Source organism: Hypanus sabinus, chromosome 2 (assembly GCF_030144855.1).
Source record: "Hypanus sabinus isolate sHypSab1 chromosome 2, sHypSab1.hap1, whole genome shotgun sequence".
NCBI classification, from domain to species: Eukaryota; Metazoa; Chordata; class Chondrichthyes; order Myliobatiformes; family Dasyatidae; genus Hypanus; species Hypanus sabinus.
Genome location: NC_082707.1, coordinates 184,493,707 through 184,511,958, shown reverse-complemented (window position 1 = coordinate 184,511,958; position 18,252 = coordinate 184,493,707). Strand labels below are relative to the sequence as shown.

The 18,252-nt window shown below is 42.3% G+C and overlaps 1 protein-coding gene across 2 annotated transcripts in view; it reads right to left on the bottom strand.

Moving 5' to 3' along the window:
• Nucleotides 1-18,252, bottom strand: part of ttc7b (tetratricopeptide repeat domain 7B) — a 478,574-nt gene that overhangs the window by 139,275 nt on the left and 321,047 nt on the right. For both annotated transcript variants that reach the window (XM_059961183.1, XM_059961187.1), the window contains exon 18: nt 2,466-2,606. In XM_059961183.1, the coding sequence (XP_059817166.1) occupies nt 2,466-2,606 (141 nt within the window). The remainder of the gene's footprint in view (nt 1-2,465; nt 2,607-18,252) is intronic.

The window sequence follows — 18,252 nt, the reverse complement described above, 5'->3', positions numbered from 1 at the left end:
TTAATTACTATAATATTTTGCTTTGTGTTCTGTGTGTGATAAATGTTTGGTGGGTGCACTGTGGTCCAAAGGAATGTTGTTTCATTTGGTTGTAGGTATGTACAGACAGATGGCAATAAATTTGAACTTGAACGATTCAGTTTTCATTACAACTGAAATGCTCCAACCATGGCAAATCTCCCCTGCATCCTCTCCAGTCCATTTACATCCTTCTTATAATGTGGCAACCAGAACTGTACATGGTTCTCTAGTTGTGGGCTAATTAGAGTTCTGTAAAGTTGTACTACGACTTCCCTCCTTGCTCTTCTATGGCTTGTACGTCCCCTTAGCTACCAAAGGGTTGGGGATCTTCAAAGTTCTCCACTACCCAGACTAAGATTAAGTGAATAAATATATATTGGAACAGGTAGACAGGAAGGGTCGAAATCAAAACATCAGCCATGATTTTAATGAATGATGGAGAAGGCTGTAGAGGCTCACACTTCAATCTCTCATTTTTCTTTAATTTAGAGATATAGTATGGTAACAGACCCTTCCAGCCCAAAGAGCTCACATTGCCCAATTACACCCATGTGACCAATTAACCTACGAACCCATACATCTTTAGAATGTGGGAGGAAGCTCATGCAGTCAGGGGGAGAATGTACAAACTCCTCACATACAGGTGAGGCCTCTAGAGTAGCATCATCCACAAAACAAAGTCCACTTTCATGCACACTGATGGCACTTGGCTCCCCTTCACTTGAACCCTCCAATTCTTTCCACATCTTAAAGCTTAAAGCTTAAGGTTGTACCATTGTGTTCTATTTCTATCTTGCTCCTCTATACTCGCAGACTGCTTTGCTTTTACAATACCCCTTACATCACAGCAAGAAGGCTGCGAGTGAATGGCTGATTTCTCGGCGTGAAGGGAGTTTTTTACTACTCCAGGTTAAAGAGAGGCCAGACTACACAGGCGCGTGACGTCAGCCAGTAGAGCGCCAACGGTTTAAAAAGGCAAGGAATCTTCAACGGTTTTTAATTCGGAGCAAGAAGGCTGCGAGTGAACAGCTGATTTTTCGGAGCGAAGGGAGTTCTTTACTACTTGGGGTTAAAGAGAGGCGAGACCACACAGGCGCGTGATGTCAGCCAGTTGAGCGCAAAAGGTTTAAAAAGACCACTGCTTCCAGTGAACAGCGGAGTGAGAGGCAGCAGAGTAGTAGGGCTTTGGCTCAACGGGCTTAGGCAGTAACTGGACGAGGCAAGGTAGGTTTAACTTTGTTATTTGCAGAAAGGAGGAAGTATGTGTGTGAATTCAAAGGCAACACGAGTGAATCTGCTGATGCTGGAAATAAAAAAAAACACAAAATGCTGGCAGAACTCAGCAGGCCAGACAGCATCTATGGGAGGAAGTAGTGACGACGTTTCGGGCCGAAACCCTTCATCAGGATTTCGGCCTGAAACATCGTCACTACCTCCTCCCATAGATGCTGTCCGGCCTGCTGAGTTCTGCCAGCATTTTGTGTTTTTTAAGTATGTGTGTGAGGCCAGTTTTCTGTGCTCAGTGTCAGATGAGAAGGGTCCTGGAGTCTCCCAGCCTCCCAGACCCATTTCTATGTTTTTATGTTTCTATCAACTTCTCAGCTCTCCACACCAGCCTCCTCTCCCTTTCATCAGCAGCAGGACGCATTCTGTCAGAATCTTAGATCCCCAGTCTTTATTTCCATTATTAAATCCCTCTAGCTCTTTCTTTCTTCATTCTCTGTAAAATCAACCTCTCTGATTATAGCTTTCGGACCAGCTAATCCATCCCATCTTTGACAAACTTCTGCAAAGCACTTAAAAAGCACCATATACATACAAGTAGACATTGTCCAATGCATGATGGAAAATCAGAATCATAAAATCTGCATGCCTCCTTACTCTGTATATCTGTGTGTGTGTGTGTGCATTGCGTTACATTGTTATGCATATATATTTACCTTCAGCATCTGAAAATAACCATCAGGTTCTTGAACTGACCGGTCTTACAAATATCAGGTTCTTGATCTGAACTGTCTTACAAACACCAGGTTCTAGAACAGACCTGTGCTGCTGCCACCAGGTTATTGAACAGACCTGGTCTACAACTATCAGGTTCTTGATCAGACTTAAATATAACCATCAGATTCTTGAACTGACCAGTCATACAATCACCAGGCTCTTGAATAAACCTGCACAGCTCTAACCCTTACTTAGCAATAATCACCAGTTGCTCTCTGATTTTGTCTTGTTTTATTTTGTACTAATGCCGTTTTGCACAACCTTTTTTCTCTTCACTTTCTTGTGTAATTCATGCTTTTTGTGTTGTCTGGATCCATGTGTCTATGATGCTGCTGCAAGCAAGTTTTACACTGTACCTGAACCTCACTGTAGATGTGCACATGTCAATAAACTCGACTTGAAATAGTAGTCAAAAGAACGGCGGAGATTCACCGCAAATTAACCTGCATGCAACCAGATCTGTGCCAGGGTCATCCACGGGTGCATTGGTCCCTGCTTGGGCATGCTGCTTTGCAAGGATGAGGCCACCTCTGACAACGCTTGCTCCACCCTTGAGGCTGCGATCGACGTGGCATGCACTGAACCTGTGGGGGTGTAAGAAAGATGACCATCAGTGGCAAGGAAAAGCAGCCATTTCAAACAGACACAACAATGAGATGGCACAGTACTTTACACTGTCAGACTCAACAACTACACACTGAAGCAGCCCTTTACCTACCTGTCCTAGCCTGCCCTCCGTAGACTGGTTTTGAGGGTTAATGTGCCTTGACACCTACCTCTTCTCATATTGTTATACTTTGCTTTATAATCTCTCTCTGAAGTGCTCTAGAATGTTTGCAGTCCATCCTATATAAATGGAAGATTCTTGTTTAGATAGAGCTCTTTGTTGGATTTCCCTTTTAGCTGAAATTGCTTAGAGTAAGAAACGTAATGGTTTTGGACCTGAATTTTTAATAGCTGTCTGACAAAATATTAATTAACTGATATTAATAGGATATGCATTTAAAATTAAAAAATAATAACTTGTGAATGGGAATAAAAAGCCTGCAGGTTCTTCAACTGAGGACAATGAGAAATAAACAGATTGTCCTTCTTTCCTCCTGTACCAGAAGGAAATTAATTGATGATTCCTGACTGCATCAAACCCACTCAGGATTTAGTTTCAGCTGAAGCGTTTGATTTAATCACAACGAAAATAAACTGCAGGCAAGCCCACAAGTGCACTGGCTTAACTGGATTTATTTTTGGCTAATTATTCATCTGGATACTGCTGCATGTAAATGCCGACAGCACTGCCTGGATGTTAATTTTGGTGGGCAGGGACTGGTTCATAGTCTACCTGCCTTTAAAGTGATAAATAAAGATTGCTAGTAGTGAGCTCTGTTGTTATCTTCCCACCTCTCTCAAGACCAAGAAATGAGAGATATAAAACTTCACTAACTCTCGTCCAGGTATGGCTTGAAGGGACTGGGAAGATTAACAGTTCAGCATGGACTAAATGGGATGAAGGACCCATTTCTGTGCTGTAGTGTTCTAAGCCTGTGTAAAAATTGCACAAAGTTGTTGACTTGCACACTGGCCTCCGTTTAACAAGCCATTCTTTCTTGCTGAGTTTGACTTCCACCTCCTACTTGATTGCACCTGCCTTTCTCTTGAGTGTATACACATTCTACCTTCCCTCCTACAGATGGGCTGCCAACGCATGGAAGGAAAGGACATGGAGTAGCGGTTGAGCCAGCACAGTTTGTAATTTACCAGCCAATGATCTTCCGCTGGAGAATGGACGTGTTAAGAGTTCCCTGTTCAGCATCTGCACTCTTAAATCCACATTCAGAAGACAAGCAAAGGGTTGAAATAAAACTCTAAGTTTTATGGCCAGGATATAAAATACTATTATATATGAGGAATATCAAATATTCTAAGCATAGCTGTTAGCAAAACGCTATTACAGAGCCAGCAACCCAGGCTCAATTCCCACCACTGTATGTTTTCACCATGACCGCATGGGTTTCCTTCAGGTGCTCTGGTTTCCTCCCACACTCCAGAAACGTATGGGTTAGTAGGTTAACTTGTCATGGGGGTGTAATAGGGCGGCGTGGGCCTGCTGAGCTGTAAGAGTCTGTTACCGTGCTATATCTCTAAAAAAAACAAATAATAATTTAAGCAGGTAACTGGTATCAACTACAGGTAGGTTTTATCTCATGTTTACGAATCTTCCTGGACCCTGCTTGATGGTACAAACCAGCTTATAGCAAATTATCAGCCTCTTTTGCATCTCAACATTACTGGTCAACAGATACAAAAATAGATGGAGAGATGCAAATCGGGCTGCTGACATGTCATCATATGGTAGTCACCATCACAGAAGTTTGAAATTAAAATCACCAACACTGTGGTTAACTTGCTAGGTCTTTTCCTGTGTCCTGAAAGAACAGGAGGATTTTCTTTGGATAACCTGGTACTATCTGCTGGTCCCTGAAGGCTCAATCTGTAGCATTAATTTCCCATATTCAATTCTTGATGTATTCCTGTTTGTGTACTTACAACACTATTTCCTTCAATTTTGTGATTCTCCATAAACCAATTAAGAAGAAAAATAAATTGAAATTTATTTATTTAGAGATACAGCATGACAACAGGACCTTCTGGCCTGTTTAACGTTAAGCTTCTGTTTGCACTTCAAAATTTATTTAATGTTTTTAGTTGACAGTGACATTACTACTAAAGCTAGCTTTTGTAGTCCAGCTTTTACTGTTTAGAGGGTAGCGAATTACATCAAGAGTGAATTACATCACTGCGGGTTTCGAGTATATAATTCAGAGTAGGCAAGGAGGCAGGTTTCTTCCCTGGAGGACATTAGTAAACCAGATAGATTTTTATAATAATATGGTGATTTCATGATCCCTATAAGTTTTATCACCCCCAGATTTTATTTGAATTACTGAATTTAAATTTCCCCCTCATTCCCCATGAACTCCTGCTAAACCCATTAAAACTCAAACCTGTCTCCAAGTCATTAGACAACAATGGAATAGGGAGGTTGATAGGTTCTTGATTAGTAAATGTGTCAATGGTTACATGGAGAGGACAGGAGAATGGAGTTGAGAGGGATAATAAGTCAGCCACGATGGAATGGTGGAGGATGGGCTTAATTCTGCTCCTATGTTTTATGGAACCGTTACCCTGGATTAGAAGTATTCTGAGAATTCTAAAATTAACAAATCTGAAGTTTGGTCAGGTCATGCAAGAAAAATAAGGAAAACAGATTAACCTGTATAATCCCATACGGTCACTAGGAGAACGTACAAACCCCTTACAGACAGTGGCGGGAAGCGAGCCTCGGTTGCTAGTTTTATAATAACATTATGCTAACTACTACGCTACCGTTTCGCCCCAAATAAATTGATAATATTTCTGTTACATACTAGGTTCACATGGTCACTGTGCAGAATAGATTGTTATTGATATATCATATTTAACTGATTACTCTCTTTAGACTATCCTACTTGTCTGGATTAACATTTCGATGACAGAACAGTTAATTGCACTGATGTTTTCTACTGATCAAGATCTGAAAGTGATAAGAATTATGACTCATGCAAAATAAACAGACTTGAGATTTGGACAGGCACAGAGAGACAACAAACAAAGCGTCTGTGTGCAGCCCAGCAAAGCCAATCAACGGCGTGACTTCAGCCTCAGCACATGCGGAGCGAAGAGAGTGCGGACGGAGGGAAGGCAAAGTGTGCTGCAACACAAGATGGGCAGGAGTAGCTGCATGTCATAGATCACTACTGCTGGCCAAGTGCGTTTGAATCTCGTGGTAATTGAGACCCCGAGGGAGACAGAGCAGGGGAAGGACAGCAAACAGCAGCAGCCATGGCCTGTAGCACTAGATCATGCTACTGCTGATGGAGAATCTACGTTCACATTTGAAAGAGGACAATAACGTGACTGAATGACTGAATCAAACCAGTAGGGCTGTAAATGAACTCTTACTTACAAACTGAAAAAAGGGATAAAAAACCATGAAAGTAAGCGTCTGGAGGATTGCCTTTAAACAACAGATCAAACCAGCAATTAAAATCGCATCAAAAACTCTTGCAAGTATATTTGCGAATAGCTTCAAATATATTTCCTTTAAACATAAGGTGTTGCTGACCCATTCTTCACTATATTTGCAACTTTTGAGAAACCATAAACACAAGGGATTCTGAAGATGCTGGAAATAAAGAACAACGCACAAAATGCTGGAGGAACTCAGCAAGTCAGGCAGCATTTATGGATGAGTAGCCTCCAACCTGATGGTATGAACATTGATTTCTCTAAGATGTGGTAATTTCTCTCCCTCCCCTTTCTCTCTTTTTCAATTTCCCATTCTGATTCCCCATTACCTCCTTCACTTCTCCTCAGCTACCAACTCCTCCCTCTAGTTCTCCTCCTCCTTTCCTTTCTCCCATGATGCACTGTCCTCTCCTATAAATTCCCTCTTCTTCAGGCTCTTCCACATATCACTCCCAGCTTAGCAGGGGGCGAAGTAAGGAGCTGGGATGTGATAGGTGATAGAAGGGCTGAAGATGGAGTGGAGAGTGGACCATGGAGGAAGGGGAAGGAGGAGGGGAATCAGAGAAAGGTATCCCCTATCCCCTCCTAGCCTCTTACTTCATCCACCCTCCCTCACCCACCGACATTACCCCTCAGCTGGCCTTGCCTATCATCTGCCAGCTTGTACTTCTTTCCCTCCCCACCCACTCATCTTTTTATTCTGGTTTCTTCTCTTCCTTTCCAATTCTAATGAAGGATCTCCACCCAAAACTATTTATTCCTCCCATAGGTGTTGTCTGACCTGCTGTTTCTCCAGCATTTTGTGTTGCCTTGAGTAACCATGGTACTTCACCGCAATACAAGGCAGGTTCACATATGGAGACATCACTGTCTCTTTTGGTGCCACTGAGTGGCTTGAGGATACTGCGCCACAGTCCTCCAACTCCTACTCATCTGGCAGGGGCAAGAACTGTGGAAGACATCTACACCTGTCCTCCTCCAATACTAACATGCACACATTGCTGTCTTTTAGCAAGAGAGAGGGAGACCAGGAAGGGTTGGTACTGTAAGCCCACTGACAGGACAAAGCTGCAACTTATTGCCAGTTTTCACTGAATTGCAGAATTCTTTGTCAAAGACGGCCATGGAGGCCAAGCCACTGGGCGTAGTTAAAGCAGAGACAGGTAGTTTCTTGATTAGTAAGGGAATCAAACGTTACTGAGAGAAGGCAGGAAAATGGGGTTGAGAAGGAAAATAAATCAGCCATGACGGAATGGCGGAGCAGACTCAATGGCTGAATGACCTAATTCTGCTACTATGATTTATGGTCTTATGGTCGTTATTATATTTGCAGATGCAGTGGTTAGCGTAATGCTACTACAGCATCATGGACCTGGATACAGCTCCCGCAGCTGTCTGTAAGAAGTTTGTACGTTCTCCCCAAACCACCCAGATTTTCTCTGGGTGCTTCAGTTTCCTCCCACATTCCAAAGACATACTGGGTAGGTTAATAAATTGTGTTTATGCTATGTTGGCGCGGGAAGCATGGAGACACTAGTGGGCTGACCCTAGCACATCCTCAGACTGTATGGTAGTTGACGCAAACGACACATTTCACTGTATGTTTTGGTGTAACTATATATAACCATATAACAATTGCAGCACTGAAACAGGCCATCTCGGCCCTTCTCATCCGTGCCGAACGCTTACTCTCACCTCGTCCCACCAACCTGCGCTCAGCCCATAACCCTCCGTTCCTTTCTTGTCCATATACCTATCCAATTATTTTTTAAATGACAATATCGAACCTGCCTCTACCACTTCTACTGGAAGCTTGTTCCACACAGCTACCACTCTCTGAGTAAAGAAGTTCCCCCTCGTGTACCCCTAAACTTTTGCCCCTTATCTCTCAACTCATGTCCTTTTGTCTGAATCTCCCCTACTCTCAATGGAAAATGCCTATCCACGTCAACTCTATCTATCCCCCTCATAATTTTAAATACCTCTATCAAGTCCCCCCTCAACCTTCTACGCTCCAAAGAATAAACACCTAACTTGTTCAACCTTTCCCTGTAACTTAGGTGCTGAAACCCAGGTAACATTCTAGTAAATCTCCTCTGTACTCGCTCTATTTTGTTGACGTCTTTCCTATAATTTGGTGACCAGAACTGTACACAATACTCCAAATTTGGCCTCACCAATGCCTTGTACAATTTTAACATTACATCCCAACTCCTATACTCAATGCTCTGATTTATAAAGGCCAGCTTTCTTCACCACCCTATCCACACGAGATTCCACATGAGATTAGCCTTACTTTTCATATGTACATATGAAAAGTACAGCTAATCCTTAAAAAGAACTGTGGGATGGTAAATGGAATATTTCTGATCTGTAGAACTTAGCTCCACACATTGTCAGTCCACTTACCAACACCATGGAAGTTTGGAATTGAAATCCTCCCCACTACTGCAATAATGCTGTGAAGAATGTTGCTACATGCCTGACAACAAGCACTGCTCTTTACTATAGCAGGTCTTATGCATTCTCTAAACAATACATAAAACAGGGCAATTAAGAGCCTTCAGCTCTAGATCGGTGACTCATGATGGTGTGTTGTTTTCCCATACAGTTTATCTAAATGCAGGACCAAACACGGACATTTGCACTGCCTAAAGAAGGCAGCAGTTTACTGATATCAATTTGTAAGCTAGGATCTATCTCTGAGATACCAAGACCTTCAATTCTTTGAGGAATGGTTCCAACAGATGCCCTGCAACCTTGACCAGGAGATACAAGGGAGATTGCAGATGCTGGGAATCTAGAGCAACACCCACAAAATGCTAAAGGAACTCAGCAGGTCAGGCGGCATCCATGGAAGGAAATTAGCAGTCAGTGTTATCTGTTGTGACTCTTCATCAGGAGTGATTCCAAACTTCATTCATAATGACAGATCCTCAGTCTGTTCTGTCATGGGCAAGACAAAGAGTGTCGGAAGAACTTCCATGTAAATGTACTCTCAGTGCATAACAACAGACTTTCTCTCAATGTCAACAAAAGAGCTGCTCACTGACTTCTGAAAGGAGGATGGTGCACAAGTTCTTCTCTACTTCAAGGGTGATAAGGTTGAGAAGGTTGACAGGGTAGCCTGCCGTGGTCCAACCACATTGATGTCATGGCCAAGAAAGCTCACCAAAGCTTCCTCGACTCTTACCAATTTTTATTGATGTTCCACCAGAATAATAAAGCCAGCACAATAAACTACCACTCTCACCCTAGGCATTCTTTCTTCTTCCCTCTCCCATTACCAGGAGATATAATAACCTGAAAACATGTACCATCAGAATCAAGGACTGTTTCTAACCCACTGAACGGAACTCTCGTACAATAAGATAGACTCTTGACCTCACTATGTTCTTGCACCATACTGTTCACCTACACAGCATTTTTTTCCAAAGATGATGTGCTCCTCCTGCATTTTGCATGTGCTGCTCTGGATTAGCATCTGAAGAATCTGTAGTGTTTATAACTTGTAGCACTTTTTCAGTAGCTTGTTAATTTATTTCGCATTGTGATTGTTTTACCTTATTCTAAATGCACTGGGTAATGATTTGATCTACATGAAGAGTATGCAAGATGAGTTTTTCACTGTGCCTTCTACATGTGACAATATACAAATACCAGCACGTCTGTGTAGGTTAAGAATGACAGATTGTCCAGTGTAGGCAGCGTTGAATAACTATTGTTATCAAAGTCATCCCCAAGAGACTATATAATAGCAACAAATAGCCTTAATAAAATTTTTTTTTTTGGTTACTTGGTTTTGGAGCATGATTGCCATTGGCAAGATTGGCATTTACTGCCTATTCATATAATCTTTTTGCTTTCCTGTTGTCTAGAGGACTTAAGACACAGACCATAGAAGAATACAGCACAGTACAGGCCCTTCAGCCCCTGATGTTGTGCTGATCACTTAACCTACTCTAAGATCAACCTAACCATTCCTTCCTACATAGCTCTCCATTTTCCTTTCAACCATGGGCTAATCTAAGAGTTTCTTCAATGCTACTAAAGCAGCTGTCTCTACCACCCCCCATGACAGGGCATTCCACACATTCCACTATGTGTAAAAAAACACGTTATTAGATATTAGTTATTAGACATTTTGATAATCCTCCTGTACATCCCTCCAATCATATTAAAATTATGCCTCCTGGTATGAGCCACTTCTGCTAGAGAAATAGACTCCTGTTATATATGCCCTTGTTATATATGCAAGGGATATGCCCTTGCTTGTTCAAGCTATCCTCATAAGAGATGCTCTCTAATTCAGGAGCATACTGGTAAATCTCTTCTCCACTCCCTCTAAAGCTTCTATATCCTTCCTACAATGATGTGACCAGAACCGAACACAATATTCTGAGTGTGATCTAACCAGAGTTTTATAGACATAGGAGAGTGCAGATGCTGGAAATCCAAAATAAAACATGCAAATCACTGGAGGAACTAGGCAGGTCAGGCAGCATCTGTGGAAATGAATAAACAATTGATGTTTCGGGCCAAGTCCCTTCTTCAGGATTGAAAAAGAAGGGGGAAAATGCCAGAATAAGAAAAATGAGTGAGGGGAACAAGGACTAGCTAGAAGGTGAAGCCAGGTCCGTGGAAAAGGTAAAGGGCTGGAGGAAACCAAAAGATATAGGAGCAGAATTAAGCCACTTGGTCAATTGAATCTGCTCTGCCATTCCATTATGGCTGATTTATTATCCCTTCAAATCCATTCTCCTGCCTTCTCTCTGTAACCTTTGATACCCTGATTAATCAAGAACCTATCACCTTTGCCTTAAGTATACCCAATGACTTGGCCTACACAGCTGTCTGTGGCAATGAATTCCACAGAGTCACCACCCTCTGGCTAAAGAAAATTTTCATCTCTTTTCTAATGGCGGACCCTCTATTGTAAAGTTATATCTTCGGATCCCAGACTCCCCCAGCAGAGGAAAGATCTTGCCTACATCTACTAGATCTAAGCCTTCAGGGAATCCTGCCCGAGGACTCCCAATTCTCTTTGCACTTTTGATTTTTGAATTTTCTCCCCATTTAGAAGATAGTCCATGCCCTTATTCTTTCTACCTAAGTGTATGACTATGCACTTCCCTAAAATATATTCAATTTGCCACTTCTTTGCCCAAACTCCCTCTGCAAAGTCACTGCTTTCTCAACACTATTTGCCCCTCTACCTATCTTTGTATCGTCGGCAAATTTGGACACAAAGCCATTGGTTTTGTCATCTAAATCTAATAAGGCAAAAAGAAGCGGTCTCAACACTGACCCCTGCAGAATGCCTCTATCCACTGGCAGCCAATCAAAAAAAACCTCCTTTATTCACACTTCTGCCTCCTGCCAGTCAGCCGATCTTCTATCCATGCTAATAATTTTCCTCTAATAACATGGGTTCTTATCTTAAGGAGTGTTGGTCAGAAAGAATGACAATCTATAAATTAGTGAATTCAAATGTATCAAGGACAGTGGAAACAGACAGACTAATTGTCTTTGTTCCTGCCACATGCTTGGAGATGGAGGCTGCTATTCTGTGCCACTCTATTCTCTATTTTGTGAGCTTGACATGCTGAGCTTGATCAATGTTTTAAAGAAGTCAGAATGAGTCTTCAGGTAGTCTGTTGGACTGGAGATCATTTCCAAGTAAGAAGTTATTTGTGGGATGTTCTTTGGTTGGCTATAACATGAAAGTTTGTGAATGTTGGGGTTGATGCCTGCCTGAAATGATTTGAGCTCATTGCTGATTGAGAACAAAGAGCCATAAATTATTGACTGTCACTTGATGGGAAGAAGGCAATAAATTGATGCTAGTTTGGAGCAGAGCCAATAACAAGGTGTTAAAGGACAGACACATAACCTGTGGCCAATGACACTGGAATGTGATATTTGAAATGATAAGGAATGGATATAAAAGTGGATGGTTTGTGTGTCCTGGTAGTGGTAACTTTGAAGAATAACCATCGCAGATACAAGCATAAGCAACCCTGTGTGAAACACGTGGTGAGTGAATCGAGACAAGGAACGCCTGGTCAGAGTAAACTCCCTTGCCTGGGTAGTACCTTTGCTATTCTTTGACTATTCAGGAGAATCAGAGATACCTAGCAAGTATGCACACAAGGTATTTGGTGTATGAATTCACATACTTATTAGTTTAAACAATAAAGGTACTTGTCAGTAAATACAGATCTCTCTGTGCTTCACCAATTGTCATAAGTAGTAAGTTTTTTTTTGCAACAGTAGCCTCATGTGCGGACGTTGTAAAATGCCTTCTGAAAATACCAATAAACCATATGCATTGACTCTTTTGTCTTTCCTAGGCTAGATTTCCACTCAAGGAAACCAAGTTGACTTTGGCCTATTTTATAATGTGCCTCTGTGTAACTTGATACTTCATCCTTAATAATGCACTCTAACATCCTCGCAACCACTAAAGTCAGGCTAACTGGCACACTATATCCTTTCTTCTGCCTCCCTTCCTTCTTAAAGAGTAGAGTGACATTTGCAATGTTCCAATCCTCCGGAATCAAGACCCTGTCAACCTCCACCTTAAATACAGTATACCAGATGACTTGACCTGCATAGCTGTCTGTGGCAATGAATTCCACAGATTCACCACCCTCTAAAGAAATTTTCTTCATCTCTGTTCCAAATGGATGTTCTAGATGGATGTCTCTCTATTCTGAGGCTGTCCCCTCTGGTCACAGATTCTCCCACTATAGGAAATATCCCCTCCACATATATTCTATCTAGGCCTTCAGGGAATCCTTCTCAAACTGCAAGAAGAAATCTGATAGGACAGCAGAGTGGACCATGAGAAAAAAGGAAGGAGGAAGGGCACCTTGGGAGGTAATAGGCAGGTGAGAAGAGGTAAGTGGCCAGAGTGGAGAATAGAAAAAGAGTGAATGGGGAGGGGGAAAACATTACAGGAAAGAGATATCAATGTTCATGCCATCAGGTTGGAGGCTATCTAGATGGAATATGAGTTGTACTCCTCCACACTTAGCAGTGGCCTCATCATGCCGAAAGAGGAGGCCATGGACCAAATGTTGGAATGGGAATGAGGATAGGAATTAAAATGGTCGGCCACCGGGAAATTCTGCATTTGGTGGACGTAGCGAGGGTGCTTGACAAAGCAGTTGGTCCCCAAACCTATGTCGGATCTCACCAGTGTAGGGGAGGCCCTATTCGGAGCACCGGATGCAATAGACGACTCCAACAAATTTGCAGGTGAATTGATGCCTCACCTGGAATAACTGTTTGAGGCCCTAAATGAAGGCAATGGAGGAGGTGAATGGGGACGTGTAACATTTCTAAGATTAGAAGGGAGGGATGAGATGGATAACAGAATCACGGGAGAATGATGTGTTGGATGTGGAGGCTCATGGAAGCTGTAGGTGAGGACAAGAGGAACTCTATCACTGTTAAGGTGGTGGGAAGATGGGATGAACGTGGATGTCGAGGAAATTGAGGAGATGCAGGTGAGCACAGCATCAACGGTGGAGGAAGGGAAACCCCATTTTTCGATGAAGGAGAACATTTCTGATATACTGGAAAGGAAAGCCTCATCCCAGGAATGAATGTGGTGGAGACAAAGGAACTAAGAAAAGGGAATAGTATTTTACAAGAGACAGAGTGGGACGAGGTACAGTCAAAATAGCCATGGGAATTGGTAGGTTTATAAAAGATGATGGTACGCAGTTTGTGCAGACAACAAGATTGAGAAAGTGGAGAGAAGAGTCAGAAGTGGACCAAGTTAATTTAAGGGCTGGGTGGAAGTTGAAGGCAAAGTTGATGAAATTGACCACCTCAGCATGGGTGCATGAAGCAGCACCAATGCAATTGTCAATGTAGTGGAGCAAAAGATGGGGAATATTACCAGAGAAGATTGGAACATTAACTGTTCTACATAGCCAACAGAAAAGCAGGCATAGCTGAAGCCCACGTGGATACCCTTGGGTACCCCTTGAGACTGGAGAAAGTGGGAAGATATTGATGAGGGTGAGGACCAGTTCTACCCAATGGAGGAGGGTGGTGGTGGAAGGGAAACTGGCTGGATATTTTGTTGAGAAAGAAGTTAAAAGTTCAAAGTAAATTTATTATCAAAGCACATATATGTCATCATACATTTTCTTGCAGGCATAATCAATAAATCCATAACAGAATCAATGAAAATCCACACCAACAGAGCGTTCAACCAGCGTGCAAAAGACAATAAAATGTGCAAATACAAAAAAGGAAAAATAATAATAAATAAATAACTAGATAAATAAGCAATAAATGTTGAGAGCATGTGATGACAAGTTCTTGAAAGCGAGTTCATAGTTTGTGGAAACAGTTCAATCATGGGGCAAGTGAAGTTGAGTGAAGTTATCCCCTTTGGTTCAATAGCATGATAGTTGAGGGGTAATAACTTTTCCTGAACCTGGTGGTGTGACTCCTAAGGCTTCTGTACCTTCTTCCTGATGGCAGCATTGAGAAGGGAGCATGTGCTGGGTGGTGGTGGTCCCCAATGATGGATGCTGCTTTTCTGCGACAACGCTCTGTGTAGATATGCTCAATGGTGGGGAAAGCTTTACTCATGATGGACTGCGCATATCCACTACTTTTTGTAGGATTTCCTATTCAAGGACATTGGTGTTACCATGCCAGGTTGTGATGCAGTCAGTCAATATATTCTCCACCACACACCTATTGCAGTTCGTCAAAGTTTTAGATGTCATGCCCAATCTCTGCAAACTCCTAAGGAAGTAGAGATGTTGCAGTATTTCCTTTGCAATTGCATTTACGTACTGGGCCTGGACAGGTCCTCTGAAATTATAACACTGAGGAATTTAAAGTTGCTGACTCTCTCAACCTTTGATCCCCCAATGAGAACTGGCTCATGGACTTCCATTTTTTTGCTCCTGAAATCAATAGTCAGCTCCTTGGTCTTGCTGATCTTGAGTAAAAGTTTGTTGTTGCAGCATCAATGGAGAGCTTTAAGGCCTTCCTTTCCAGACTCATACAGCTGCAACATTACCTCATGGTTTTGAATCCCGACTAATGAAGCCAACACACCATATCCTTATGAACCACCTTATCAATTTGTAGACAGCAAAATCTGAATTGCCCTATTAAGAACATCTCTACACTGTAAAACATAAGATGTCATTGGAAATTTTAATGAAGTAAAAGGTTGCGGCTATCCTACAACTAGAACAGTAAGAAAAAAATATGCAGCACAATGGTAAATGAATGGTGTCTGTTTAAAATGTTTAAAGTAGTATAGTGTAAGGCAGAACAGGTGGTTAGTACTGGGTAAGAGGCATGGTAGTGGCGGAGGTAGCAGGAGATAATGAGAGCTGGATGTATTGACCCCCTCACCCAGGTTTGCAAGGTCCAGGGTCAGAGTCCGGAGTTCAAGGCCCATGACTGTTGAGTCCTGGGGTCAATACCAAAATCTGATGCCTGATGGTCAAAGACTGAAGTTGGTGAGTTTAGAAATCAAGGCCCAATGGTCGAAGCCTCTTGGTCAGCATGTCTGGAAGTTGTAGGACTGATGCCTGCAAATCTGATAATCTGGGATAGGGACTGGAGGTTAGAGGCCAGAAGGCTGCCAGTCTGTGTGAATGAATTGGTGGGTGGGAGGGAGGGAGCAAAGGGGCTTGTTTTGCTCTTCATGTTTTGTTGCAGTTGCAGTTGTTTCTATTTGTGTTGTTCTGCTAAACATTGTAGACATGCTATGTTGGCACCTGTATGCGTGACAACACTTGTGGACTCCCCCCAGCACATCCTTAGGTTGTGCTGGTTGTTAACACAAATAATGCATTTCACTGTATGCATTCAATGTAAATGTGATAAATATATGAACCTGAATATGAGTTGCTAAATATGACTGCATGCACCTTCAATTCCCATCACAATTATCCGTCTAGTCAAGCAGCAATTAGTATCCTCCCATTTTCAATGTTTTTAAACTAATATTCAAAGATAATTTTAAAATATACAATTCTTTTCATGCTCATCGACTTTTTCCTCCTGGGTTGCTGGCAACAGTGCTTTGCAATTTAATCTTGCAGAATCCTGGAAGGATGCCAGTTCCAGAGATAGATGATGGATTAACAAGATCAGACAAAAGGTGTAAGGGCACAACAGCAACTTGGACAGGCTGAGGCTTTCTCTATTCTAGTGTAACTGATGCCTATACACTAGCTGTCCAAGCTGACACATGCAGCCCGAGAGCTGACAATCTCTGCTTCGAGGCTCAAGTGTAATCATGTTTAAAATTTCCATAATAAAAACAATAAATGTTGGAAAGTCTCAGAAGGTCAGACATCATCTGTGGAAGGAAAAACTTAATGTCTTAGAACAGAGAACATAGAACATTACAGTCTGTCCTTCAGCCCACAATGTTGTGCTGACCTTTTAACCCATTCTAAGATCAATCCAACCCTTTCTTCATCTATGTGCCTACCTAAGAGTCTTTTAAATGTCCCTAATGCGGGGGTCGGCAACCTGCGGCTCCCGAGCCATTTGTGGCTCTTTCACCTCTGTGCTGCGGCTCCCTGTGGCTTTGGGAAATAATTGGTCAGTATTTAATTAAAATGTATTTTATGTTAGTTTGTTAGCTTTTGAAATGTAATTATGGTGATCTTGTACATTTCCTGCCACATCCGAAACGGCTCACAATTAGCCGGCATTCCGGCTAAGGGAGATAGCCTACGGGGGTTTGTGAGTACGCGTCTTTTGCAGCATCTGCGTCCATGGGGGCTGGGTTGAGGGAGGCTTAAAAGCAAGGCTGTTTAGTTCGAATAAAGCTATCTTTGACTGCAGTTTACTGACACCGCTACAACGTGTTTTTATCGCTGGCTGTCCAGACGGAAGGTGCTGAAACGCTTTGTCGCGTGTCTGGAAGAAGTGAAAACTTTCCTGGGCAGCAAAGGGCTCACCTTTCCTGAGCTGGAACAGCCAGAGTGGCTGGAAAAGCTACACTTCATGGTAGACATGACAGCGCACCTGAACACGCTGAACACAGCTCTTCAGGGGAAAGGACGTACAACCCTGCACATGTTGGAGGATGTTTTGGCATTCGAGCGCAAGTTGACAGTGCTTGCCAGAGATTTACAGAAAGGCACTTTGTCTCACTTCCCCAATTTGAGAGAGTTCAAACAAGGTCACGACATGATAATTTCGGAGTATTTACATTCTGCAATCATCGCAATGCAAACATCGTTTGGGAAACGCTTCTGTGAGTTCAGAGAGGAAAAAAACACATTATCCTTCCCGGTCACTCCCTTAAGCATCGATCCTTCCCTACTGAATACGACTGCATTGGCAGGTGTGAGTCAACCTGATCTTGAGATGGAACTGGCCGACATAGCCGACAAAGACATATGGGTGTCCAAGTTTAGACGCTTGACAGCAGACCTTGAAGATGTTGCCCGTCAGAAGGCCGTTCTTGCTCAGAAACACAAATGGAGTGATATTGAAAACCTCACAGATGACAGCTTGCGATCCTGTGTAAAGATGAAGGTGACATCATACAGCCCTGATGTGCAGATGCTGTGCGCTGAGGTCCAGGAGCAGAAATCCCATTAACCAAGTATGATAAATATTTTAATTGCCTATTATTTTACTTATATTCATATTTTTTCATAGTTCAGTGAAATAGTCCTTTCATTTTTCAGGATGACAGCTGGCTGACGTTATTTTTGGTTTGCTGCTGGCGGAAAATTTAAGTTCGGCGTTTTTCATAAATACAAGAAGGACTCAAATAGACATTGAATATTTTACTTAAAAGTAACTTTCAACCCAACGTCTTTTTTTCGGAGTTCAAAATGTTTTTGTTGCATGCAGAAATGTAATTTCGTTTTCTCTGCAGGAGTTCATCAATTTCATAAATGCAACACATTATAGTTTGTTTATACATAGCATAAAGGCAAAAAAAAACGTTGTATGCAGTGTTATTTCATTTTAAATGTCAAACGGGTTTTGCGGCTCCCAGTGTTTTCTTTTCTGTGGGAAACGGGTCCAAGTGGCTCTTTCAGTGGTAAAGGTTGCTGACCCCTGCCCTAATGTATCAGCCTCTACCACCATTCCACACACCCACCACTCTGTGTGAAAAAAAATATCACTGACATCACTTTATGC